The sequence below is a fragment of the Maylandia zebra genome, linkage group LG23 (assembly GCF_041146795.1).
Source record: "Maylandia zebra isolate NMK-2024a linkage group LG23, Mzebra_GT3a, whole genome shotgun sequence".
NCBI classification, from domain to species: domain Eukaryota; kingdom Metazoa; phylum Chordata; class Actinopteri; order Cichliformes; family Cichlidae; genus Maylandia; species Maylandia zebra.
The window spans coordinates 31,172,204-31,198,645 of NC_135188.1; the positions used below are offsets into that span (position 1 = coordinate 31,172,204).

The following is a 26,442-nucleotide window of genomic DNA, read 5'->3' on the forward strand; positions in this document are numbered from 1 at the left end:
AAAGAAAAAAGTGAGTGAGGAAGAAACACTTAGTGCATCATGTGAAGCTCCCAGCAGTCTAGACCTACTACAGCACAACTAAGAGACTATTCAGGGTCACCTGATGCAGCTTCATTTTTCTTTTGTCCATCTGTTATCAAAGTTTATGAATGCTTTGACTCTTATGAACTCTTCTCTTCAGAGCTGGGTTGGATGATAACATGCCTACCTCCTTAATGCATTTTTTCTTTGATCATCACTGCCATAGTCTTTACTGGTAACATATATACCCTTAATCAAGGCTTTATTGCCCACTGACCCGCAGTGGAATAGAACCCCCCCCCCCCCCCGACTTACACACACAACATACCCTTAATGGTCCCATAATCTCGCAGATAGATTTTTGGTTTTGCATTGAGAGTCCTTTTGAATCCAAATTCCAACGCTAGGAGTCTTCTTGAGATGTTTGACTCCTTAATTGGCAAATTGCCACTTTATTAGGAGCAACTATCCAACTACTTGTTAACACAAACCTCTAAGTGGCCAGTCACAACAACTGAAAGCCATGTCGATGGTCAAGATGCCTGCTGAAAGATGAAAGGTGATTTAAAGGACAATGTGGCACTGTTGTTGGTGCCAGGCTGTTGTTGATGTAACGGTTATAGGCAATATTGTCTTGATACACTTTGAGACCCTGATTATTGCTGCTGACCATGTCCGTTCCTTTATGACCACAGTGTACCCATCTTCTGATGGCTGCTTATAAAAGGATAACACATCATGTTGTCATTATCATCTCAAACTGGTTTCGTGAACATGACATTGAGTTCACTGTATCCCTACAGTTAGTAGTTACCAACAGAGCACCTCTGAGGAGTAGTAGAACAGGTGATTTACATCATGGATGTATTGTGTAACTCCATCATGTCAATATGGACCAAAACCTTTGAGGAATGTTTCCAGCTTGTTGAATATGTGCCATGAAGAATTAGGACAAATCCGAAGGCAGAAGTTCAACCCACTACTAGAAGGTTGTTGGCCCTGCGACAGACTGGCGACCTGTCCAGGGTGTACCCCGCCTCTCGCCCTATGACAGCTGGGATAGACTCCAGCGCCCCCCGCAACCCTGAAAAGGATAAGCGGAAGCGAATGGATGTATATAATTATTGTAGATGAGGGTCATATCACTATAAGCCAATATCTTACTAGGCTGTTCTGACCATGACAGTCTGCAATATGATTTATTGCATAGCCATGTTACGTACCACTCTGTAGAAACACACCTTTGAAACACATGAAAATATTTGAAACTTTAATATTAACATGGGCTTAAAGGCATGCAAAAAGGTAAAAATGATACTATAATTCCATTCAGGACATAATGTAATATTTTCTTTACCGTCTGTGTCATATTTTTATCCAGAGCAGTAAAGTATTTCATTTCATAATTATGGAGGAAGCAGTTCTTTCCTCTAATTTAAAGGCAATATGTCTCGCATATATTAGACCAGCAGAATCAACACGATTTGAAATAAGTTTTATTTTTTTTCTTCAAGAACAAAATATAAACCCAGCTCCAATATCCCCTTATATAATTAGCCATTGAAACTCTTCAAATATTTACAAAAGATAGAAAATAAAACAAATAAATATAACCTGCTGCTGCTTGAGAAAAGACTGGTTTGGCCTCCCAGTAACACTTTAAACTGTTTATTCCTGCCGCTTCTGTTTCTCTCTGAAGGAGAAGATTCATCCTAATAAAGAAATCAAAAATGTCTCTGTGGTTTAAAAAAAAAAAAAAAAAAAAAAAAAAAAAATTACGATTACATGATTAAATAGAAGCCAGAGGGTCAGTTCCTGAACTGTCAGGGAATTACAAACAAACTATGATAAAGAACCAAATCCAACAATAAATTAGTGGGATACTGGCAAATTTTGGTGGGTCTCAGTTATTGCTTGGTTCAGTTTTCCAGATATGATTGAAAATGAAGCAATTTCTTTATATCATACAGTGTTAAAGAACACGAGCAGCTTTTTATGTTGCAAAAAGAGCAAAGAATATTGAATTCACTGCCAAAAGAAAACCAAAACATAAAACTTTTAACTGATTAAGAGATTGGTGAGCACTGACTCCTACTGGTTGCTCATGGTAAGGTCAAGCAGCTTAGACCTAATCAACCACATTTTTTAATAAGAAATACAATTAGTATTTAAACAAGAAATATTCAATAAAAACTTCTCAAAGAGGACTTTGATACCACAATCTTACAACTTTAGAGATTAGACTCTGTCTAAATTAGCATGTTAAATCAGCATGAACTTGCAAAGGATTCTTTCACTGTATATTCCCACCATTACCAGTCAAGGGTGGGACAAATTAACTGAGAAATTTTATGAGAAGAGTGCAAAAAGCAAATAATATTTTATGGCTTACTGTGAAAAATATGTATCCTTATTACAGCAACAGCCTTGTCAGTTTATTTGTTTTTTCACAGCTTTCAACAGCTTTCATTGTCTTTAACCCACAATGCTTAGCGTCCAAACCAGGTATAACAGCTGGAAAACAGCATGGCAATTCCAGAGCAGGCACTTCAGTATCTCTCCTTCTCACAAACTGACTGGGATTCAGTTCAGTAGCTGTTTGCACTGATTGGCTATTAGATCAGGCTGCTCTCGGGCCTTACTCTTTAGAAACACCCCACAGCAGAAATCCGGTAAGCCTTTCAGTTCTTGCTGTGCATCTCCAGATGCACGAGTCTTTGCACAGAGTAACAAGCAAGCCATTCAGAGTGCACTAATCTGCTGAGGTACAATCCATCCTTGGGCTCCATGTAGGTCCACAGGTGTTGTATCCCAAGCCTCAGTTCTTTTCACTTCAATTAAACACGATGCCTTAAAGTTACAAAGAGGAGGAAAGAACAGGAGAGAGAAAATTATGTTAGAATCATAAAATAATGTTATCCTACAACATCCTGGCCTTACAATAACTACATAAAGCACCATGCAGCTCTTTATAAAAAACAAACAAAAAAAACCCTCACAAACTTAAATCAGCCTTGGGAAAAAAGCCACTTAAATAAATACATACATACATATTAGGGCTGCAACAATACTCGTATCGATATTGAACCGTTCGATACAGTGCTTTCGGTTGGCAACTGCCTCAACGCTACCCGAACCTCTCCCACCCTCATTCAGATCTGGCGTTTGGAACCATCTTAGTTTTCATGTGACGCATTACCCTGAAGGTAATGGCGTCATGGACAAAACTAAAACAGTATGTCGGATGTGCCACGCACGTGTTGACGCCGTCCAGCCCCACGCACGGGGGCGATCCGTGGTAACTCGTTAACGGAGATTTGCCGCGTTATGGCATTAATGTCATTTTAACGAGATTAACACTGACAGCACTTGTGGGAACACAACGAATATGACTGCACATTTACGCCGACATCATCCTAGTGCAAAGACAAATGGAAGCAGACAAAAACAACAAGCACGCATGCTACACGCTTTACCCCGAGTCATTTAAACAGCCGTTATGGGGACCTGATATGTTTAATATGCTGCTGAGAGTATACCCCAGAAAAAGCGTATAGTATAGCTTTTATTTTGGAAAGAGCCATTTCTCTGTAATAAACTCTCTTTTCCAAAGATTTTTTAAAATTATTTTGTTGTTTCAGCAACATTAAATTTAAAAACTGTACTACTGAGTTAAAATATATATTTATAATTTTAATAAATGACAAATTAAAAAGGCATGAATATTTTTTTGTATCGAAAAAAATATCGAACCGAACCGTGAATTTTAATAATACTAAACATACAGAGGGCTGTTAAAAAATAAAAATAAAGTTTACCCAGGTCATTTTTCTTTAAGTCAGTTTACTAAAAGTGAGTGATAGTGTCAGCTGAACGCAAGAAAAGTCTTACGGCTCTGTCACTCTAATATATATAAATAAATTCACATATTTGAACTTTGGCATCAATAAAACACAAGAAACATTATTAGAACACACCTCACACCCACAGCACCTCTTTTCAATTATACCATTTAGATAGACAAACTCATTTGTTCTACTCTTTAAACACTTGTCTGTATGTGCAGCAGACTGTTATGACTATGCACAGACTGTTTATAAACTTCTGCACTGAAAAGCATGTTTCTCTTTCACCATTTTTTACTGATTTGGACCACTATGTATTGCATAAAAACTTAAGAGTATGATTTCCATCAGTAGCCAAGACAGCTTACTCACCCTCGTCATCGGAGTCAAATCCAAAGAGGTCTGAGCATTTCTGCAGCTGGCGATGACTCTGCAGTTCCTCGACACTGTTGAACGTGGCAAAACAGTTGGCACATCGTTGTCTCTGCACGGCTGATGTCAAACAGGCCTGCTCTAAATCGTTGCTCATCTGAGACACCAGGACAGACAACGCATCCTTCCTTCGTTTTGGCATGGTGATGTACTTCTCATCCAGGTATGCTGTAGGCGGCAGACGCATGTACGGCTTTTTGCTGTACTCTGCAAGAGTGTTCTTGCACACAGAGGCCTTTGTGTCTTCAGCGTCACCTGACATCTGTCCATTTGTTATCACAGAGTATCCAGGTCCATTATTTGTAGCCTGTGCCGTTTCTGCAGAAGGTTTCTCTCCATCACCCACTGGGCTCCCATCAGTCATCGCTTTGGCCTCAGCAAGCGGTTGCACTTCAGATTTAGACTTTGCAGGCTTCTTAGATGCTGACTGAGCCGCATTGTCTTTGCGATGTTTCTTCACTGTCTTTGCGTCATCTTTCTGAACACGCTTTCGCTTCTTATCTGCTTTACTGGGGTCTAGGGCTTTCTTTCTCTGGGATTTTTCCTTATTTGTTACCTTCGGCTTGCTTCCTTCAGGCGCAGCAGGTAGACAAGTCTTTTCATGTAGGATGTCACAAGTAGCAGCAGGTGTGGAGGAAACTGAGCTGTCTAATGGTGCAACTGAGTCTTCTTGCTTTCCTTTTCCCTCCTCGTCAACAGGAGCAGATTCTGCCGAGTCACCCTTTTGCTGAATGCATTTTGACTTTGCCGTCTTTTTCTCTTTAGACATTTTGCTGCGATCTGCTTTGACAGACTTTTTGTTCCCTCTTTTGTTAATATTTTTGTGCTTCTTATTTACATTGCCTGAGTGTGAAGAAGCAGTTCGAGTAGTCTTCCCTTCTTTTGTTGCTATTGATTTCTTTGACCTTTTCTCCCTTTTTAGTTTCTGCACTTTCTGTGGTGTGGGTTGAACACCTGAGCCGTTAGCTGGCACAGAGTCACAGGAGCCATTGTGTGTCGCATCTGTGTTTTTCACCTTCACCTTTCCCTCATCAGCAGAACTTTCTGCTGCTCTGGCCTCAACGTGTGGGACTTCCGATTTAGACTCAACAGTTTGTATTAAGGCTGGTTCTCTAGTCTGGGAATCCCTCCTGACAGTCTCCGTGTTGACTTCATCATTTACCATCTTGTGCTTCTTTTCCTTGTTCGAGTCTGAGGAAGCAGTCCTTGTTTTTTTGTCTTCTTTTATAACAAGTGATTTCTTTGATTTTTCCTCTGTTTTTAACTTGCGTGCCTTCTCAGTGGTGGGAGGTACGTTTAAGCAGGGAGCTGGGACAGAAAGCTCTGAGTCACTAGTAACCTTTTTAGTCAAGTCTTTGTTTTCCACCTTTACTTTTACTTCATCATCAGCAAAACCTTTTACTGCGGCTCCTTTGGCCTCGACTTGTGGGACAGCAGATTTGGATGTGGCATGGCTTTTTAAGGCAGGTTTTGGGTTTTTCTTCAAAGTCTCATTGTTGTTACTGTTTGCAATCTTCTTTGTCTTCTTGAGATCTGAAGGTGCAGAATGATTTTTAATTTTAACCCATCTTCTTAGTGACCTGTATTTTTTAATTCCAGAGTTGGTGATGCCTGATGGTTTTGAACTGTTAAATGATGAAGACTTTAGTTGGACATCATCATTTAACAGTTCAAAACCATCAGACTTTAGTTGGACATAATTCCTTCTGATCTCCTTGCCCACCAATTTCTTCAATTTGCTGGTTGACATGGCTCTACGTTCGCCTCCATCTTGGACCTGCTGACTTTTCTCTTTGTTTAGCTTGTTACTCTCCATTGCACTGACAGCTTTCTCTTGAAGCTGGGCAGGGCTCTTCTGAGCCTTGGCCATTGCAGTTTTTTCTTTCACCATTTCACCCTTTTGACCAGCGTTAATCTTTTCATCATCCATTGCATTATTTAACTTGGGTGGTCGACCTCTTTTTTTAGGACCTTTTGTGTTTACTTTGATTTGTTTTTTCTGCTTCGGGTTATGCCTCACTTTGCTGCTGTGTTTTAACAATGATGATGAGATAACTTTGTGAATTTTGGGAGCCATCAGGGCTGTACTTGTTACTTGCCCTTTTCTCAAATTATGCCTTAATCTATTACTTGAATCAGTAGGCTGTGCAGAGGTTTCCTTGTTGGAAAGACTCTTCAATACATTTGAATTCTTGCTCTCGTTTTTCTTTTTCAACTTCTGTTTTATCAAAGATGATCTGCTGATGGAGAGAGGAGCAGCTTTATCTTGTATTCTTACCAACAACTCTTGACTTGCCTGTTCTGGTAACTTTAGTGCAGTCTTCACACTCTCTGTCTTCTTTGCAGCGGTGAGACTATCTGGCAAACTCTGCTGCTGCCTCCCAGCTGATGCATCATCAAGTTTGTCGCCTGTTTGTGCATTTGTGTTTTTGTCTGAATTAGTAGATTTTGAAGCATAGTGTTCTCTTTCATGAAGGTTCAGTGCCCAAAGACAAATAAATAAATGAGAGCATCCAGGGAGGCAGCACACTGCCTGCAGTGGACTGTGCTTCCTGGCATGGCGTCTCATTTCCATTCCGCTTTTGAACCTGGCAGTACAACCCTGATGAAGGCAAGGATGCCTTGGACTCCATCTGTGTCTTTCAACATGATGTTGAAAATGTTCGAAACTCCATAAAACCCTCATGCAAATACTACATTTATTGTTTCCGACATGGAACGCCAGTTCTAAAGGTTTCAGCTCACCGTAGTGATCATCGAGTGCATGGTATAGAAGTGCAACACGGTTCTTTGAAATGTCAGTAAAAAAAGAGCATCCATCTGCGGGACAGCTAATTTTCTCTTGGGGCTCTGTATTTTTTTCTGTAACAACTTTCCAAATTTGTTTTGTAGCTTTCACCTTTAATTTATCTTCTGTGGAACAGGCCAACTTTTTGTTTGCTGCAGAAGAGCCTATATTTGCATCTTGTTCAAGTATCTGCATAGCTTCCACATCCTTTTTCTGTCTGTTAAATTCCTTCTTTTTGTCGATATGCCCATTTACTTTGTGAACAGGACTTTTACTATTAAGGTGCTTAGACGTGTTATGTTTCTCTTGTGAAGATGAACCATCCACAGGCTTGTCATTGGATCTTAATTTTCTGCTTTCAGGTGGTGGGCTTACTGATGTAGGACAGGCAGTTGATTTCCTTGGTCTCCCCTTACTCTGACTCCCAGAAGATGTGTTTGCCATCTTAGCTTTGGGTTTAAGTGTTGAGACATCTTTGGTGTCAGGCACCCCATTTTCTTCAGCTTTAATCCTCTTTAGCTTCTCTATATGATCAGACAGGTGCATCATGGCCTGGAGGTCATCCGTGAATACTTTTCCACAGAACATGCACTCATCTTTACGATAATGGAACATTGCATGTGCCACAACACGAGTTCCCTTGAAATCCTTTTTGCAGAAGGTACAACAGTACTCCAACTTGGATTCCTCCGATTCTTGTGGCGTTTCCATAAGTTCGCTGTTCTCCCATGTATCTAAACTGCCATCCTGAGTTTGCACTGTCCCATCAACTTCCAAGGCCTCCTGTTCTTGTAAAGAGCAGCTGGAGGTAGTCCGTATATTTTGAGGATTTTTAGGTTTACTTCCAACTCTAGAGTCTTTGGAGGCACTATTGGTTGGAGTTCGCTCTTTTTCATTCTCCAGGTCTTGAGTAAGGTGCCCAGGGGGAAGATCAGTCACCATCTCTGTTACTAGTGTTAGCGAAGATATGTCACTTATACTGTCATGGTCTGTACATGAAGCCTCAATTTTGGTTAACTTCCTTAGAGCGGCTTCATTTCTTCCCCAACTTGAGTCACTTTTACAAGGCACATGTCCTCTTGAATCTTTAGGTGAAACCGTTGTGAGATCTATCACAGAAACATCGCTTTTGCCTTCTTCACTCTCGGTCTGGAAAGAGTTAAGTTCTTGTTCTCTATCTTGACACTGTGACTGTGCACGATCAGCATTCCTAGACTTGGAAGCAATCCCTTTATTGGAAACTGGGTGGACTTTGTCAGTAACTTTCTTTTTCCCTGATATTAAAGTCTGAGAAACTTCAGTTTTTGAGACATCTTTTGCTGTTGGAGCTTTGCCTAAAACCGTGGATTTCGAGGCAATAGTAACTTTCATTTCAACAGTGGGCTCTTCACAGGCCTCTTCTGCTGAAGCAATGGTGGAAACTTCGCGGATTTCATCTAAACGTGGAATTTCTGTTGATGCTGAAGACGCTGTGGTATCTCCCATTTCAGAAGCTGACTTCTCAGAGAGCTCTCTTACTGAAGATATCTTTCCTGAGACAGAAGTCTGAATTTCTCCAACTGAGGACCCTCTATGTTTAACTGCTGCTGCTGGAAAGCCAATTGTATCCTTTGTCTCAGTGGCAGGTTCTCCACAAAGCGGATCTTTTGGAGGGCTACCGTGCACAGATGACCGTGTGATTGTGGATACTGAGCTGTGAATATTCAGCCCATTTCCTTTTCCTTTTTGCCGCCTTGCATAACAATGCAACTGCTGGACAAATATGGATGGATCCCGTGCTCTGAGAATCACCTTGTTACGATGCACAGTCTTGACGAGTGGTGATGTTGCAGGAAGCTTCACAGTAGGTTTGTAAAGAAGCACTTGTGGGAACCCTCTCTTTCGTTTGCAAACATCTTCATTAAACGCACCCACAAGTTCATTGTCTGGTAGCGAAAGTTCCAGAATTACTTGTGGAGGAGAATCTGGTTTAGAACAATCCAAAGAAAACCCTTTCTGGTATTTAATGTCTTCACTTTCATTTAACTGAAGGTTCACTGAAGATTTGTGTTTGGCATGGTTCCTGATACGACCCGTTTCTGATCTGAGAGATGATCGATGGTGCTTGTCATGTTTTAACCCATGTCTTTTGACCTTCAGGGGAACGTTCTCTTCAAGAGTTCCCGAGTCTTCTAGGAGCCACTTTGGTTTTCTAATTCTCCGTTTTGGGAGATTCTTTTCAGACAACCGTGTAATGCGTCTATGTTGTTCGTAAGCTTGGCCTACACTGTCCCGTATTCTGTCTAGCTGCCAAAATGAGCGCCTCAAAGGTTCAGCAGATCTTTCTTTCAAAGGTCTTGACCCCTGGTTGCCCTTCTTCTTTGCACTGTGATCAACATTTACTGGTGTTTTTCCTGTGCCCATCCTTAGTCTTTTTGATGCAGCATTCGTATCCTCTTTATGATGCCGCTTTTTAGCTTCTGCCTGAAGTACACTTTTACTTCCTTTCTGACATGCCAACACACTTGATCGGAAAGCAGAGTCTTTGGTGCAGTAGTTTGAAATCCATTTGTCCTCCATGATTTCTTCAAGAGCAGCACTAACCACTTTCTCATTCATCAGCTTCAAACAGTTGGTCCTCAAAGCAATGAGGTTCCAAAACTCTGGATCAAAATACAGATCCTTCTTCAAGACCTGAGAAGAGAACAAAAGAATGAAGTCTTTTAGCACCATTTCTACACACATGGATAATTTTCTAATTACTACATCTGACACTGTGATTTAGAACTTTGTAGACTTGTATTTTAACCACTTAGCTATTTGCAAGCCATTCAACTACTGGAAGACAAGGATTTCTTCTTATAGCTAGCTTTTATGACAATAAATAGAAGTAGGAAGAAGAAACAGAATAGTGCAAATTTATCAGATACAGGAATATATTTATTTCCACAAGTGAAATGTCTATACTACTAAGACTTTACTTTTCTTAAAATAAACTTCAGTCTGTTAATATATACACACAAAAAAAAGATGCCCAACCTGTAGCGTTTCAAAGCGAACATTATTTCCAATAGAGCTGTACTCTGCGTCGTACTCTTGATCAGGATGCATGTAAAGAAGGTAGACCATCTTGTAGGACTCAACAGTGCGCTCCAAGAAGAAGACGAGAAGAGCACACGCCCGGCATACCTCCAGATCATTGTGTAGCAGGCCGGCAATGGTTTTGTAGATTAGTGATTTCGTGAGGGTATCACAGGGAAGACAAGACTTCAGTGCATTAGCACAGAGCTCCACACAAAGCTGGATACCATCGTCTCCAACCTAATGAGATATAAACAAAGGAGTTAAATATTCATCTCCATGAATATATATATAATATTATTATAGTTAACGTGTTATTATATGGTCTAACTTCTTGCAGTATGGATCTGATGAACGGGAAGATCGAGTTGACATTAGTGGCAGACAGCATCAGCTGGCGAGTCTCCTCTAGAAGAACTTGCTTGGATGTGTTCAACCGAGTATGAAGTTTAGTCCACAAGAACACAAGATCACTGCAAAGGGGGGGAGAAAGAAGTAAAATCTGTTCTTGATAATAAGATGTAGGGATGTAAACATTGCATTAAAAATAACTCGCCTGCTGTAATATTTGTAGAACAGCCCTCACTTAGAATAAATTTGAAAAAGTTATTTGTTTATAATACTGTTTACTTACCACAAATAGTACATATCTCCCCTCCAGAGCTGCTGGGACAGAAAGGCTGTGATGAGAGCTAACAGTAACTCATCCGTTTCTTCAAACTCCAAGTTACAGATGATGTGCACTGCATTTTTACCATTAAGATCCGCAACCTAAAAAACATTGGAAAATGACTTCTAGTTCAGGCAAGTCTTAGTAAAGACGTATATAATACAAGCATGTCCACAGAGTAAGTTTACACGGAAGGAAAAAGTATTTTATTACTGCACTCTACCCACCTCTTTATGTAGACAGTCATGCTGTGAAGTTTTGTAAAGCCACGTGAGGTAGACCTGGAGGAAGAACAAGTGTTGTCCTGTGTTGGGATGCCGAGCACAACACTTAGCCAGGGCCATAGCCTCAGCAATACGCTCACAGGATAAAAGGTAGCGCACGCGAAGCTCAAAGAACACCGGCAGCTGAGAGCTGATGTATCCATCCACTGAAGGAAAGCCAAGTCAGAACAGAGTTTTACTTTGTATGAGAACAACCAGTGATAGATAACACAGTTTTATGTTAGACAACCTGCAGACAGCATTAAGAATTTACAATGGCCTCTGGAGGAGCAGAAGCCTAACTTTCCTCCATTCAGCAAATGAAATGGTTGATTTCTGACAGAACATGAGAAATTATTATTAATTAAGAAAAAAAAAACAAAGTATGGTATTATAAATTTTTCTTTTAATTTTTAAAAGACAGCTGATTAAAATTTAAAGGTAGCTGGTGTGTTACAGTTACTCCAGTATTAGCATTTCTACAAATAATAACTACATCACTGACCGTCATTCTGAGGTAAACTGGACTCGCTGAGGATTGCCTGTACGGTCGGGTTGGCCCAAGGCCCGCCGCCCTGAACCAAACGCTCCACCTGAAGTAAGTGAACATTCTGGTGCTTTGCAAGAGCCAAATAACATTCCTGGAGGAGAATAAAGAAAAAACACAAAAGTGTCTTAATTGCGCTATCGTGCCACAGAGTACATAAAAGATGGGACCACAAAATAACTTTTTAGGTACAGCAGCAAAGGTCTAGCCCAAATGATGGAGTGCCCTGACAACAAAATATGCAGTGAAATGAATGATAATGAACATAATCAGATTTGACAAACATGCATTCACTGTTCTATTGGGAAGATAATAAGCTCTTTATTCTCACCTGGAATGTATCAGTAAAGTGTTTCAGTGGCTCCTGATAGAAGTCGTTCTGGTCAAAGAAAAGCAGCAACTCAAAAACACTCCTGTGGAGAAATCAAAGGAATAAATGCTCATTTCCAAGCTACTTTAAAACTTAAATCTGGATATTCCGAGTAAACTAGCTATCTGTGTGGCTCTAAGGAACTCTGTTATTGAGGGACGTGATGAACTATAAAGGGTTGATGGATATATTTAGTAGGGGTGCAACGATACACAAAATTCACGGTTCGGTTCGGTTCGATACTTTGGTGTCACGGTTCGATATTTTTTCGATACAAAAAAAATGTTCATGCCTTTTTAATTTGTCATTTATTAAAATTATAAATATATATTTTAACTCAAAAGTACAGTTTTTAAATTTAACCCTAACCCTTGTGCGTGTTTTTTATTTTGACAGCGAATGCGCACCTGCGGACCACTTATGTGCAGCCCTGGTTATTTAGCTCGTCATATTGCAGCCACAGAAATTCTTTTGTCCATGAAACCATAAAGCTGCACTTTCTTTTTGCCTTATAGTCTGATTTGTCATAACTTTTCTGTTTTGTGGTAAGCTTTTCTTTGGCTGTCACTTCTTCACCCTGACCTGTCTTATTTGGCTCAGCAGAACTGAAATATAAATCCTGCTGCTTTTACACACACACTCACATAAGCTCAGCGATTCTCTGCGCGATCAACCTCTCACATGTTTAAGCTTGCTGCGGGAGATTTCACTTGTCATGTTTGCGTAGTAAGCTAACGATTAATAAGACGATGTCAGAGGAATTGGTGCGCAAATTATCATCACTCACAGATCAGTGCTGTCGCTCTCTAATCAAATCAAATCAAATCACTTTTATTGTCACATCACATGTGCAGGCACACTGGCACAGCATATGCGAGTGAAATTCTTGTGTGCGAGCCCCACAAGCAACAGAGATGTGCAAACACAACAACACAAACGAGCAAAATACAAGAATGGCACGATTGCAAAGTGAAAGCAAAAAAACAAGCGCAAATTCAAACGCGATTTCAATATGTCACATATTGACAGTGGCTCATCGATGCCAATGACATAATTACCCAGCTACATTTCTGAAAGAATGCAAAAGCATTGACATATATTTTTCCTTCCTACAATAGCCCGACGGGCAGGGAAGAGATAGATTTTGGTAGCCCGACTGAAAGAAAAAAAATCGCTAGCTCCAGGACGTCGGGCTAGCGATATTGCAAGCCCTGTATCTGATTGAGGAATCACTCATCTTTGGAAAAGAGAGTTTATTACAGAGAAATGTCTCTTTCCAAAATAAAAGCTATACTATCTGCTTCTTCTGGGCTATATTCTCAGCAGCATAAGGAGAATCATGTGCTAACAGCTGTCTAAATGACTCGGCTAAAGTTAGTTAGTTGTTTTTGTCTTTGCACTAGGATGATGTCGGCGTAAATGTGCAGTCATATTCGTTGTGTTCCCACTAGTGCTTTCAGGTTAATCTCGTTGAAATGACCTTAACGCCACAACACGGCAAATCTCCGTTAACGAGCTACCGCCGATCGCCCCGTGCATGGGGCTAGACGGCCAACACTTTAACGAGCTAACTGCGCTAACACACTAGTTCCCACCCATGTAATTGAGCATTGCATGGCACATCCAACATACTGTTTTACTTTAGTCCATGACTCGCTTACCTTCAGGGTCATACGTCACATGAAAACCAAAATAATTCCAAACGCCAGATCTGAATGAGGGTGGGGGAGGTCCATGTTGCAAGGAGAGCTTAACTTCTGTCTTGCTAGCTTGCCCTGCGCTCTTCCTTCTGACAATGCTGTCTGTGTTGAGCGCTCAGTGGATCTGCGCTCGACAGTGCAGCCTAGGCGGAGTAGTCGAACGCAGATTCACTGAGCGCTCAACACAGACAGCATCGTCAGAAGGAAAGTTGATAAAATAAATTACAAATGTTGTATTGTTCGATACATATGCGTACCGAACCGAAAGCACTGTATCGAACGGTTCAATATCGATACGAATATCGTTGCACCCCTAATATTTAGGTCAGTGACCTGGCAGCATGTTAATGCTTTCTTTGGCTTGCAAATTTGCTTATGAGCAAAAATAAGCAATGAAAACAATTTTTACTTCACTTCCATAAAAGCTGCCACCAAACACCCACAATTAAGATGCTGACATCTACACTGAAACTAAGGAACTACAAAGGATTTTCTGTATTTTAACTTCATATGTGGCTAATTTTTAATTAATGGTTTTTATCAATAGTGTGTAACGTGTCACGTTATGTATGTGCATTTTCAAGAGCCTTTTAAACAAGGCCCGCTTCTGAAATGATGAACAACTCAAAAGGAGGAATTGCGAGTATTATGCAAACATTAAAGCTTTTTCAGCAATTTAAGATGGATGTCTGGCGGTACTTTTTAACTGTCAATTAGATCAGTAATAAGCCTATATTCTTACAATGCTTTGGTACTGCAAGGGTGATAAAAGCTTCCCAACAAGTGTTAGACTAGTTGGGAATAAGTGTGGAAAAAAAAAATGTGTGAAAACGCCAAAAGGGAAATCATCTTTGTGAGAGCTTTTTAGTCGTGTCAACCTACTTCACCAGTTACGGATACCTCAAAAACTACAAACGTGCAGAAAACGCCAAACTGCCGACCCTTTGCTGTTAGCTCTCTCCATGCCACATTTGCTCCCAAGCTAGCAGCTGGTGCACTGCTGCTGATGTGTGATGTAGTAAAACACTGAACAGTTAACTGAAAAGATCAGCCTGTTGTCACCAATTTAGCTTTTGGAACATATCCGGCTGAGTTATCAAATTGGTACATCCCTAGTGTCAATATATTTAATTTTGACTTTGTTGAGCATAGAGATGCCACCAGAGCAGATAAGTTTCAATACCAAATGTTGAAAACTCAGTGGTAACTGTATTTATTAGGGGTGCAACGATATTCGTATCGATATTGAACCGTTCGATACAGTGCTTTCGGTTCGGTACGCATATGTATCGAACAATACAAAATTTGTAATTTATTTTATCAACTTTCCTTCTGACGATGCTGTCTGTGTTGAGCGCTCAGTGAATCTGCGTTCGACTACTCCGCCTAGGGTCGACAGTGCAGCCTAGGCGGAGTAGTCGAACGCAGGTTCACTGAGCGCTCAACACAGACAGCATCGTCAGAAGGAAGAGCGCAGGGCAAGCTAGCGAGACAGAAGTTAAGCTCTCCTTGCAACATGGACCTCCCCCACCCTCATTCAGATCTGGCGTTTGGAATTATTTTGGTTTTCATGTGACATATGACCCTGAAGGTAAGCGAGTCATGGACTAAAGTAAAACAGTATGTTGGATGTGCCATGCAATGCTCAATTACATGGGTGGGAACTAGTGTGTTAGCGCAGTTAGCTCGTTAAAGTGTTGGCCGTCTAGCCCCATGCACGGGGCGATCGGCGGTAGCTCGTTAACGGAGATTTGCCGTGTTGTGGCGTTAAGGTCATTTCAACGAGATTAACCTGAAAGCACTAGTGGGAACACAACGAATATGACTGCACATTTACGCCGACATCATCCTAGTGCAAAGACAAGTGGAAGCAGAAAAAAAACAAGCAAGCATGCTACTAACTTTAGCCGAGTCATTTAGACAGCTGTTTAATATGCTGCTGAGAATATAGCTCAGAAGAAGCGGATAGTATAGCTTTTATTTTGGAAAGAGACATTTCTCTGTAATAAACTCTCTTTTCCAAAGATGAGTGATTCCTCAATCAGATACAGGGCTCGCAATATCGCTAGCCCAACGTCCCGGGGCTAGCGATTTTTTCCCAGTCAGGGTACCAAAATCTATCTCTGCCCTGCCCGGTTGTTCAGTCTGACGTCACTAGCCGTGTCTGGGTCTAAACTCCGCTGCAGGTCCATATATCAAACGATCACTATGGCATTACTGAGAGTTGAAAAACTGTCTAAAGTCTTTCATCTTTAATAAAATGATCAGCGTTCTGCTCTAACAGGTGTAACAATTGAGTTTAACATCCAGGCATTTATGGAATACGGAATTTATGACATTTAACGGAGTTAGAAGTTACCAGGGAGTTAGCTCGCTAGCTTCTATCTAAATACAATATAGCATGTCCTGACTGCGGGGTTTTGGAAACAAATTAAAACGTACAGCTCTGCTATCACTTCCAGCATAAATGAAGACAGCAGTGACGTTTGTAGGGCTAGCTGGTATATAATGATGTGCTACGTGACCGCTAGCGACACAGCTATGTTAGCATAATATAAACAAGCTAACTTTTTTTCCACTCGATAAAAGTTAACGTGAGTGTTCTCGGTGGTCAGGAACAAATGTAATCGCATGGCTGCTGGATGCTGTAAAAGGACCAAACTTTAGCCAGGAGAACAACTGAGATAATCCATCCACAATACGAGGTTAGTCATTCATATACAGCTGCATGGGCTGGGCTGTAGTTACATCCTAAGGTTTTAAAAACTGAGCTTAAATAAATGATTAGCGGTAATAAAAGCCGAGGGAGGTCAACAGGGATCACTGACTGTTTTAGGAGCTTTTTGAGATTAAATAGAAGAAAATACATAACATTAAACATGTTAACAACACAAAAGCCATATTAAATGCAGACTACTTTAGACCCGGAAGTAGGATTCGTCGCGTCATCACTAAACAACCGGATTGTAGGAAGGAAAAATATATGTCAATGCTTTTGCATTCTTTCGGAAATGTAGCTGGGTAATTATGTCATTGGCATCGGTGAGCCACTATCAATATGTGACATATTGAAATCGCGTTTGAATTTGCGCTTGTTTTTTTGCTTTCACTTTGCAATCGCGCGAACTGTGTATAGAGAGCGACAGCACTGATCTGTGAGTGATGATAATTTGCGCACCAATTCCTCTGACATCGTCTTATTAATTGTTAGCTTACTATGCAAACATGACAAGTGAAATCTCACGCAGCTTAAACATGTGAGAGGTTGATCGCGCAGAGAATCGCTGAGCTTATGTGAGTGCGTGTGTAAAAGCAGCAGGATATATATTTGACTACGATGACCTTCACAGACAGATATATAATTTAGTTCTGCTGAGCCAAATAAGACAGGTCAGGGTGAAGAAGCGACAGCCAAAGAAAAGCTTACCACAAAACGGAGAAGTTATGACAAATCAGACTATAAGGCAAAAAGAAAGTGCAGCTTTATGGTTTCATGGACAAAAGAATTTCTGTGGCTGCAATATGACGAGCTAAATAACCAGGGCTGCACATAAGTGGTCCGCAGGTGCGCATTCGCTGTCAAAATAAAAAACACGCACAAGGGTTAGGGTTAAATTTAAAAACTGTACTTTTGAGTTAAAATATATATTTATAATTTTAATAAATGACAAATTAAAAATGCATGAACATTTTTTTTGTATCGAAAAAATATCGAACTGTGACACCAAAGTATCGAACCGAACCGTGAATTTTGTGTATCGTTGCACCCCTAGTATTTATGTACCGTAAGTACCACAAACAGTATAGATATCACATAGGGTTGTCAGATTAGAGTCATTTATTTACAACACTATTTATACCAACAGTGCCATCTTTGCCTCTTCCAAATGACAACTTCACACAGGATTGCTGCAAACTTCAGTGCTGTGCCATTTCACATCATCCCTAATAACACCTAGGAATGCCATATCGTATATTGCTATAGCAATATCATGAATTTATCGTCTCCGTTATGCATAACAACAACACTAGCCCAGGCACGTTTGAGAGCAAGAGCTGCATGTCAATCTCCGATCATAATTCCGTACCTGAAAATTGAGTTTCTTCAACAACCTCCAACAAAGCACAAGTTCGCAAAATATGCAAGAAAACTGTTTCTGTGAAAACAACATATGTATTTTGTAGGGGTGCAACAATACTCTTACTGATATTGAACCATTCGATAAAGTGCTTTGGGTTCTGTACGCATATGTATCAAACAATACAAATTTTTGTTTACTTTATCAACTTTTCTTCTGATGATGCTGTCTGTGTTGAGCGCTCAGTGGATCTGCGTTCGACTACTCCGCCTAGCCTGCACTGTCGAGTGCAGATCCACTGAGCGCAGCGCAAGCTAGCAAGACAGAAGCTAATAGGGCTGGGTATCGTCACTGATTTCTAGAATCAATTCGATCCACGATTCGATTCAATTCGATTTGATTCAATTTCATTCGATTTGAATCTGGGAAATTTTGACAGTCAGAAATATTATAATTCAGATCAATACATTTGCATATTTTTGTATCTATAAAAAGGAAGCTGACACACACAAGACTTTATCAAATGTGTAAGCATCATAGCAGATGCCTTTGTGTCAAAGTAGCTGAAGATAAAACACAGAAAAACATGAAGGTGATTTTCCTGGCCTGGGATTTTATAAAAATATTCTGCAGTACATCAAAAACGAGAGAAAATCATTAATCAACTTATGAACATTACCTCTGATGTTACAGCGGTTTTATGGCTAAGCGTTTTGCATAATTTTAAAAAGTTTACATTTTTTCAGTATTGAACAGCAGAAATTAGGTTTTCTTTTCGGAAGTATGTAAAAGGAAAAAAAAACAGTGGCCGACAGCCTGTAAACACCGGTAGACTTGTGCGTAACAAGCAAGTGAATAATGCAGAAAAAAGATTTTAGACGGGAAACTGTTCTTGAAGTACAGAGAGAGAGAAAGCGCTGCATGAAGTGTGATTTTTATTGTGGTGGAAGCAAAACAGTAAAAGTCAGAGTGAATTCATGACGGTGTTTATGTGAAGCGTAGTTTGGATCTTCTTTTGCTGCTGGTTCAGTCAATAATGTTTGGAGAGAGATAAAAACTAACAGCTTTAGAATAAGCACAAAAAGGGCGTAAACACAAAGCGCGGACCCGCCGACAGATCAGAATCAGCGACCTGTCGGCTCTTTCAGCCCCGACCGTGTCCGTCCCGTCGGGTGAGAAAGGCGACATCTCACTGATTCTGATCTGCGGTCCGCGCTTTGTGTTTACGTCTTTGTGTAGAATCCGTGTTCCTGCTCTCATTCACTGTTTTAGCTGTTTGGTGGTTGTTGACATTTTGTGGGGTTTCACCTGAGGTTCTGGCATTTCGGGCAAAATAAATTCATATTAAAAAAATCGATTCCAGAAGCCAGAATCGATTTTAATCGATAAATCGATTATAAAAACCCACCCCTAGAAGCTAAGCTCGTTGCAACATGGCAACTGCCTCAACGCTACCCGAAATAGAACCTTCCCCACCCTCATTCAGATCTGGCGTTAGGAACTATCTTGGTTTTCATGTGAAGCTTGAAAACCAAGATAAGCCGCGTTATGGACAAAAGTAAAACAGTATGTCGGAAGTGCCACGCAATACTCAAATGGTGGGAACTAGAGTGTTAGTACAGTTTGCTCATTAACGTGTTGACGCAGTCCAGCACCACACATGGGGCGATCCGCGGTAACTTGTTAAGAGAGATTTGCGGCGTTATGGTGTTAATGTCATTTTAATGAGGTAAACGCTGACAGCACTAGAGGGAACACAACGAATATGACGGCACATTTACGCCGACATCATCCTAAATGGCCTGTATTTGTATAGTGCTTTACTAGTCCCTAAGGACCCCAAAGCGCTTTACACATCCAGTCATCCACCCACACATTCACACACTGGTGATGGCAAGCTACATTGTAGCCACAGCCACCCTGGGGCGCACTGACAGAGGCGAGGCTGCCGGACACTGGCGCCACCAGGCCCTCTGACCACCACCAGTAGGCAACGGGTGAAGTGTCTTGCCCAAGGACAAAACGACCGAGACTGTCCAAGCCGGGGCTCGAACCAGCAATCTTCCGATTACAAGGTGACCTCCCAACTCTTGAGCCACGATCGCCCAAAGACAAGTGGAAGCAGACAAAAACAACAACCACGCATGCTACAAACTTTACCCGAGTCATTTAAACAGCCGTTAGGACATGATTCTCCTTATGGGGACCTGATATGTTTAATATGCTGCTGAGAAATATAGCCCAGAAGAAGCGTCTAGTATAGCTTTTATTTTGGAAAGAGCCACTTCTCTGTAATAAACTCTCTTTTCCAAAGATGAGTGATTTCTTGATCAGATAGATTTTTTTTTTATTATTTTGTTGTTTCAGCAACATTAAATTTAAAAACTGTACTTTTGAGTTAAAATATACATTTGTAATTTTAATAAATGACAAATTAAAAAGGCATGAACTTTTTTTGTATCGAAAAAATATCGAACCGTGACACCAAAGTATCAAACCGAACCGTGAATTTTGTGTATCGTTGCACCCCTAGTATTTTGCCACTTGAAGCAAAAATCAATAGACACACTATCGACTACAATCAGACTACAAAGGAGAAGATACTAGCAGAAGGTATGACCCAATGTAAACAGCTGACTCCAGAGCATCACTTGAGCACATGCTAGTTGCACTACATATGACAGGAAGAGCAAATGGAAAATGGAAGTTACTGATGCCGCTACATGGTGGAAAAGCAGGGCTCTAAGCAGCTGAGTGTAAGTGTTAAGGAGTTATTTTTATGCTTTTACTTAAAAACACTACCCAGGCTACATTGTAGCTTACATTTGACTTGTGCTACTGAGCTGTAATACTGCTGCTGTCACCAAGTGGCAATAGAGTCACACTTCAAATTAGGCAGTGTGTCAACAATGGCAAGCTCATTGGAAGAGAAGGATGGAAATGGCCCTTCATTTACTTACACTTAAAAATGCCACCGCCTGCAAGCTGAGAGTAGCAATAAAACAATTTTTATATATCAGCTTTTTTTTTTTCTATATTTCAAGAAATATAATTATTCTAATAATTTTCTTGAAATACTAGAGCTGTGCGATATGACCAAAACCTCATATCCCGATATAAGATATTTATCCTCCCAACAACGTGGGGGAAAGCCTGTTTTAACGTTTGAGTCTAAGGTTTATTTTGAGCACCTGACGGCTCTTTTTTTGCTTCTCATCCATAAACTCTCTCCATACCTTTTCACATGATTCTTGCATAGGTGGTAGACGAGGTTTGTCGTGTTTGAGTCTGAGGTGCGGACCGGTTTCCTGCATAATTCGCATAGTACAGTTTTCTGCTCTGTGTCACACTTTTCATAACCAAACCATGTCCATGCTACAGTGGTAGCCCCTCATTTAGAAATAAGGTCTTCGATTTGTTTTGATTGGTCCTTTTGTTTCTCATTATTTCAGTTTATTTTGAAAAATCTCAAAAGGACCTTCAGCTTTATTGTGAAAGGTTTATGTGGAAAATAAACAAGCAGACGGTGGAGCTACACGCTGGCTTTACCGTTGTTGTTGCTAACAACAATGCGTAAAAACAGTCGTTTATCCGTCTGTAGTGTGGTTATTTTCAATATAAGAGAAAGAGAGAACTTTAAGAAATTAATAGAGCCACTACAGTGACCATCAAAAAGAGGAAAAAATATTGCCGTAAACAGCAATATTTACGGCACCACGACACCACGAAGCAAACGATAGCGTAATATGAAACGATAGACGTTTTCATATCGTCACTTAATGTATATCATTATATCAAAGTGCCCTATGAAATACCACGATAACATTTGAGGCTCTGTTTCACACCCTTACTAGACAGGCAGGCACACAGCCCCTTCCCCTCACTAGCAGCTGAACACTTGGAACAGCAAACTGATACCCTGGTCTTAATAGGAACTTTGTGAGGTCAGTAAGGCTCCTATTTCAACAATACTGAAGTATTAAACAGTTATCCTAAATGTTAATTTGGCCTGTACACACATTAACCTTTGATTTTTAACTATTAGCAATTACCCATATTATTTGTCTGCCAAGCTATCATTAAGGAACTGGCTTATGGCTAATAATAAAACAGTAATATTAATGCTATCAGCACTTCCCATCTTTAACATTAACAGTGGTTGTTTAACGAGATAACAATTATTTATGTCTAAAAATGTTTCTCTTAAACTAGAAACTGAGAAAAGTCTATAGCAGCCAGACAGAAATGGCAGCGGTCCACCATCAATATTTGATCACTAGGAGAATAGGAAATGAGCAGGGCTCCAGCTACATGTGCACAAACCAGTGCTCTTCTAATCATTATTTAAAAACAACTATGCCTCTTAATTTTGTCTCTTTTCCTTCATTTGAAGATGGCACTGAGTTAATTTATAAGCTATTTAAGCAGGAGAAGAAAATATAATCAGAAGGACTGACTACTCCAAAACTAAAAAGAATTAATTAAAAACCCAGAGGAAACAATCAAAAGATGAGGCTAATATTTATTGTGTATTTTAGAGCCATTTCAAACCTTTGAGTATGAAAGGAAGTGATTAGATTATATTTTTAATGACTCATGATCATGTGTGACAATTCGCACTGTGTGAAACACTGCCCACACACAAAGTGAAATTAGTCTGTCAAGTGCAGCAAACACTGCACCAGCAGACCACACGCCTGTGCAAAATGTGGTCACACACTGCTCAGGTCAAGTGCTTATTATGTCAGTTTAAGCCAATACAGCTGAGATCCAATGACAAATTTCTAGATACAAGTCATGCAGAGCTGCATTAGCACAAGCTGCTGTTAGCTTTCTTACTTTCCATCTTGGTTGTACTGATAAGACCAAAATCACGTCGTTCTTATCCCCATAACAGTGTATATCACAACATAGTGTATTTTCCGTAAATCAAGTCACTGGTTTATTTAATCACCAAATTGAAAGTACTATCAAAAATGTAATAAATTACAAGGTGCTATCCCTTAGTGACACAAACTAAATGACCCCACGCAGTCACGAAAAAGCCTCCTGAGGCCCCCCGGCTATCATTACTGGTCTTGTATGATCGTCAGGAAACTAGCCTGTCTACGAACATCGACTGAAGAGTGTGCAGTCTTAAATGACGCGCTCCATTAAGCTCATACAAGGATGTGCTGTTCGGTTCATCCACATATCTGTTGGCGCAACGTGGTATGCTACGTTGCAAATTTCCTCCAATACTTTGGTCTGACGCGTAATATAAACGAGGCAACTCTACTTGTGAGAAGTGTTTTCAGCTGGGCGTAGTGTCCCTGGAGTCGAGTACTCTGACCAATGTGTGAAAACATATATTTGGCCGCTAGTATATTTATGAGTCTTTATTATATGGCGTACTGCAGAGAAAAGCCTGTTCTAGAGTTTGCGTATGAGGTTTATTTTGAGCACCTGGCAGATCTTTTTTTCTTCTCATTTGTAAATTCTCCGTACTCTTTTACATGATTGTTGCATAGGTGGTAGAAGGGGATTGTTTCTGTGGTAGGGACGGGTTTTCTGCTCCGTGTCAGACTTTTCATAACCGCACCATGCCCATGCTACAGAGGCAGCTGTGTCGTTAATAAACAATTCAACTTTGTGTCCAACTATGTGTGTCTGGCTTTGTCTACATTACAAGCAAAACTATCCAGAAAAGAGGGATGTTTGGGAAACAAAGGTGCTGCTTTCCTCTGACTTATATAGTGTAAGTACGAGCTACAACAGCACTTATAAATAATCCAGACTACTTATAAGATAAGAAAACTTCAGCCTGGAAACAACCAAAAATCACAGCAAATCTGTGAGAGGTATTTAGATCAGCAAAGACTGAAAGCAACCTTTTTAGGTAGGACTGGGTACTTACAAAGCCAGGCTACTGAGTGTGCGGAGCACGTGATCACAGTTTGACGTGAAGAAGGATGAGGCTTGCGCAAAATAGCAGAGAGCAATCTCAAGGATCCTGAGCTGAGGCAGGAGCACCTGCCAGCGAGAGGCGTACTCCTCCACCAGCTGCAAAGACAAAAACAACATCTAAACAAAAGTACAATACAAAGTGCAATTGCACAGCATCTCTATGGATATGGCATTTTTAAAGGTTTTGAGTGCAAACGCAAGTACACTGCTGATGCTTCTAATCACACTCGATTACAAAAATCTGTTTATATCATGTTATACTTTAGATCTGTGTGTTTTGGACAGCTACCTAGATTATTTTTACTTGAACATGTACTACAGGCCCATCACGAAACAATATCTGTTTACAGTTGACCTATGACATCCTAATCCTTATGTTGCCCTCTAATGGTGGAAATCCAGCTCATCTCCAGTGGAACGCAGTGAAGTGTTAACCCTCAGCCAGTGTTTAGTTTGGCCACAGGTGTCAAACTCCAGACCTCGAGGGCCAGTGTCCTGCAGGTTTTAGATGTTTCCTTCATCCAACACAGCTGATATAAATGGCTAAATTGCCTCCTCAATATGTCTTGAAGTTCTCCAGAGGCCTGGTAATGAACTGATCACTTGATTCAGGTGTGTTGACCTAGGGTGATATCTACAACCTGCAGGACACCGGCCCTCGAGGCCTGGAGTTTGACGCCCCTGGTTTAGGCCCTCATCCAACTGCAACAATTAGTTCCCTACTAAGCTAAATGTAACCATGTTAGCAAAGCATGACAGCCCGAGTCTGGCACCTTCTTTATGAACAACAAACTCAATACCATGTGTGATATCATTTTAAAATATGTGGTGCAATAATTACTTCTCATTTTGTTATACTCCCAAGCTCTAGCACCCCAACTTCAGCTCCAAAGAAATCAAGTCAAATTACATATGCCTATGCGTCACGCGTTTAATGCTTACTTTTAAAGTTTGGATGGCTTACAGCTGGGATTTGTCAACAGGAAGTAGTACGCCTGGCTATTTCTAGTGTCAGTAATTGGGCAAACATGATTTTATCTCTCTGTTGTTAACAGTGCAGGGTTATTAGTTACTGCCATTCCAATGCGCTTTTGCATAAGATGCAACCACTGTGAGACCATTTAGTGATGGCAGGAATTATTTTCCCACTGCTGTGAAAGGTGGGCTGTAAAACAAACGCCCGACAGCACAGGATAACAAATATTAACCCAATTTCAGCGTAATCGCTGCCAAAACGTAGTGTAATCGTGCAAAATCCTGACCAGCGGGTAGTTAGTAAACATTCAGCGTACAACCATGCTAACTTGCAAGAAAATTCTGGGCTAGCTGGCTCATACGATTAGCAAAGTCAGCCTGAAATCATGCACTGTCACTAAATCACTGCTTAAGTGGCTCGCATGTTTTGTTAAAATCGTGTGTATGCGGGCTCGGATTACTTGACACGCTGTTTGTCACGCAAATATGCTTGTTTATAAAGCGACTACTGCTAGTTAGCTAAATGATAACGGGCTTAGCCGCTAATGCTAGCCGTGTGTAACTAGTAGTTCTGGGGGAGGGGAGTCGGCTAACATATATGCTTATCTTTGACAACAAGCACGCCGCTAACTTCAGCTACGGCTCCATACCTTGCAAAAGTCAAAACAGAACGCTTCGCTGTCGCCTCGGAGTTCATCGCTTGAGTAGCGGCTAAACAAAGTCTGCAATTGTTTTTCTAGACCCTCTAACTCGTACACACTGCTCTCCTCCGCCATACTGCCTGTCTAGCCTCGCTCGTAGCAGCCAGCACACAACACATACATCGCCACAGTCAACGACTTGCATTGACAGCGCTGATTGGATACCGGGAGCGTGAAGTGACGCGCTCATTTACTAGACCAGCACGCGCCGATGGGAGGGCGGGATGCCTATGACAACTTATAGATGCCCAGTTACGCTATCTTCCCGGTAATTACGGTGCTACCAGAACACCATTACATGCGCCACAAACCACATGGCGAACACAAACATGACTTAACATTTGCGTTCACGTCCCATTTATAAGCTTGGAAAAAATTATTGTGCATTTGAACTGGTCTAACTTAAGTTTTGCTCATATACAATTTTTTACACGTCATAAGATAAGATAGCATTTATTAGTCCCATTACTACTATACAACAATAGAAAAAATGTAAAATATACAAAGTAAAATAATTATAATTTCAATATACAATGATACAATTTGACATTTTTTAAAGATTAGTCAGAGGCGTGTGTAGAAGGGGGGCGTGAGGTGGCACAAACCCCCCCCCCCCCCCACCCGAAATATGATTATTTCAGTATTTCTACACACTCCAGATTTTTCAGATGCAATTACTGTACTTTAAATTCCATACTATTTATTTTGAAGCTTTGGTTTTGCACATCAGTTGCATTATTATCACCCTGCTGAGCATTATGTAAATATTTAAAGTCAACAATGGCTGCAACATTAAATAGATATATACACACGTCAATTAATTAATAATTAGAATCTAGTAATGCAATGCATATGATTGTGAATATTGTCATTGGTTGGTTTTGACAGTGTATGTAAAGACCACCTAACACTACTGAAAAAAATCACACTTATGGCCACTTCAATAGGTACACTTGTTTAACTGCTTGATAATCCAAATATCTATTCGGCCAATCAAATGGCAGCAACTCAACATGTTTCTGCATGAGTAAACGTGCCTTGTTGA

At 40.6% G+C, this 26,442-nt stretch overlaps 1 protein-coding gene across 1 annotated transcript; it reads right to left on the reverse strand.

Annotated features, from left to right (window-relative positions):
* Positions 1-1,500: 1,500 nt before the first annotated feature.
* LOC101486858 (uncharacterized) lies at positions 1,501-25,525 on the reverse strand. Its single transcript, XM_004570161.4, has 10 exons — positions 25,347-25,525; positions 23,672-23,817; positions 11,958-12,039; positions 11,585-11,720; positions 11,044-11,246; positions 10,781-10,917; positions 10,478-10,619; positions 10,105-10,386; positions 4,239-9,759; positions 1,501-2,871 (listed from the first exon to the last, which is right to left on the reverse strand). Exons 1-10 carry the CDS (start codon positions 25,470-25,472, stop codon positions 2,855-2,857), a joined length of 6,792 nt encoding a protein of 2,263 aa, XP_004570218.3. The 5' UTR covers positions 25,473-25,525; the 3' UTR covers positions 1,501-2,854.
* Between the last annotated feature and the right edge of the window lie 917 nt (positions 25,526-26,442).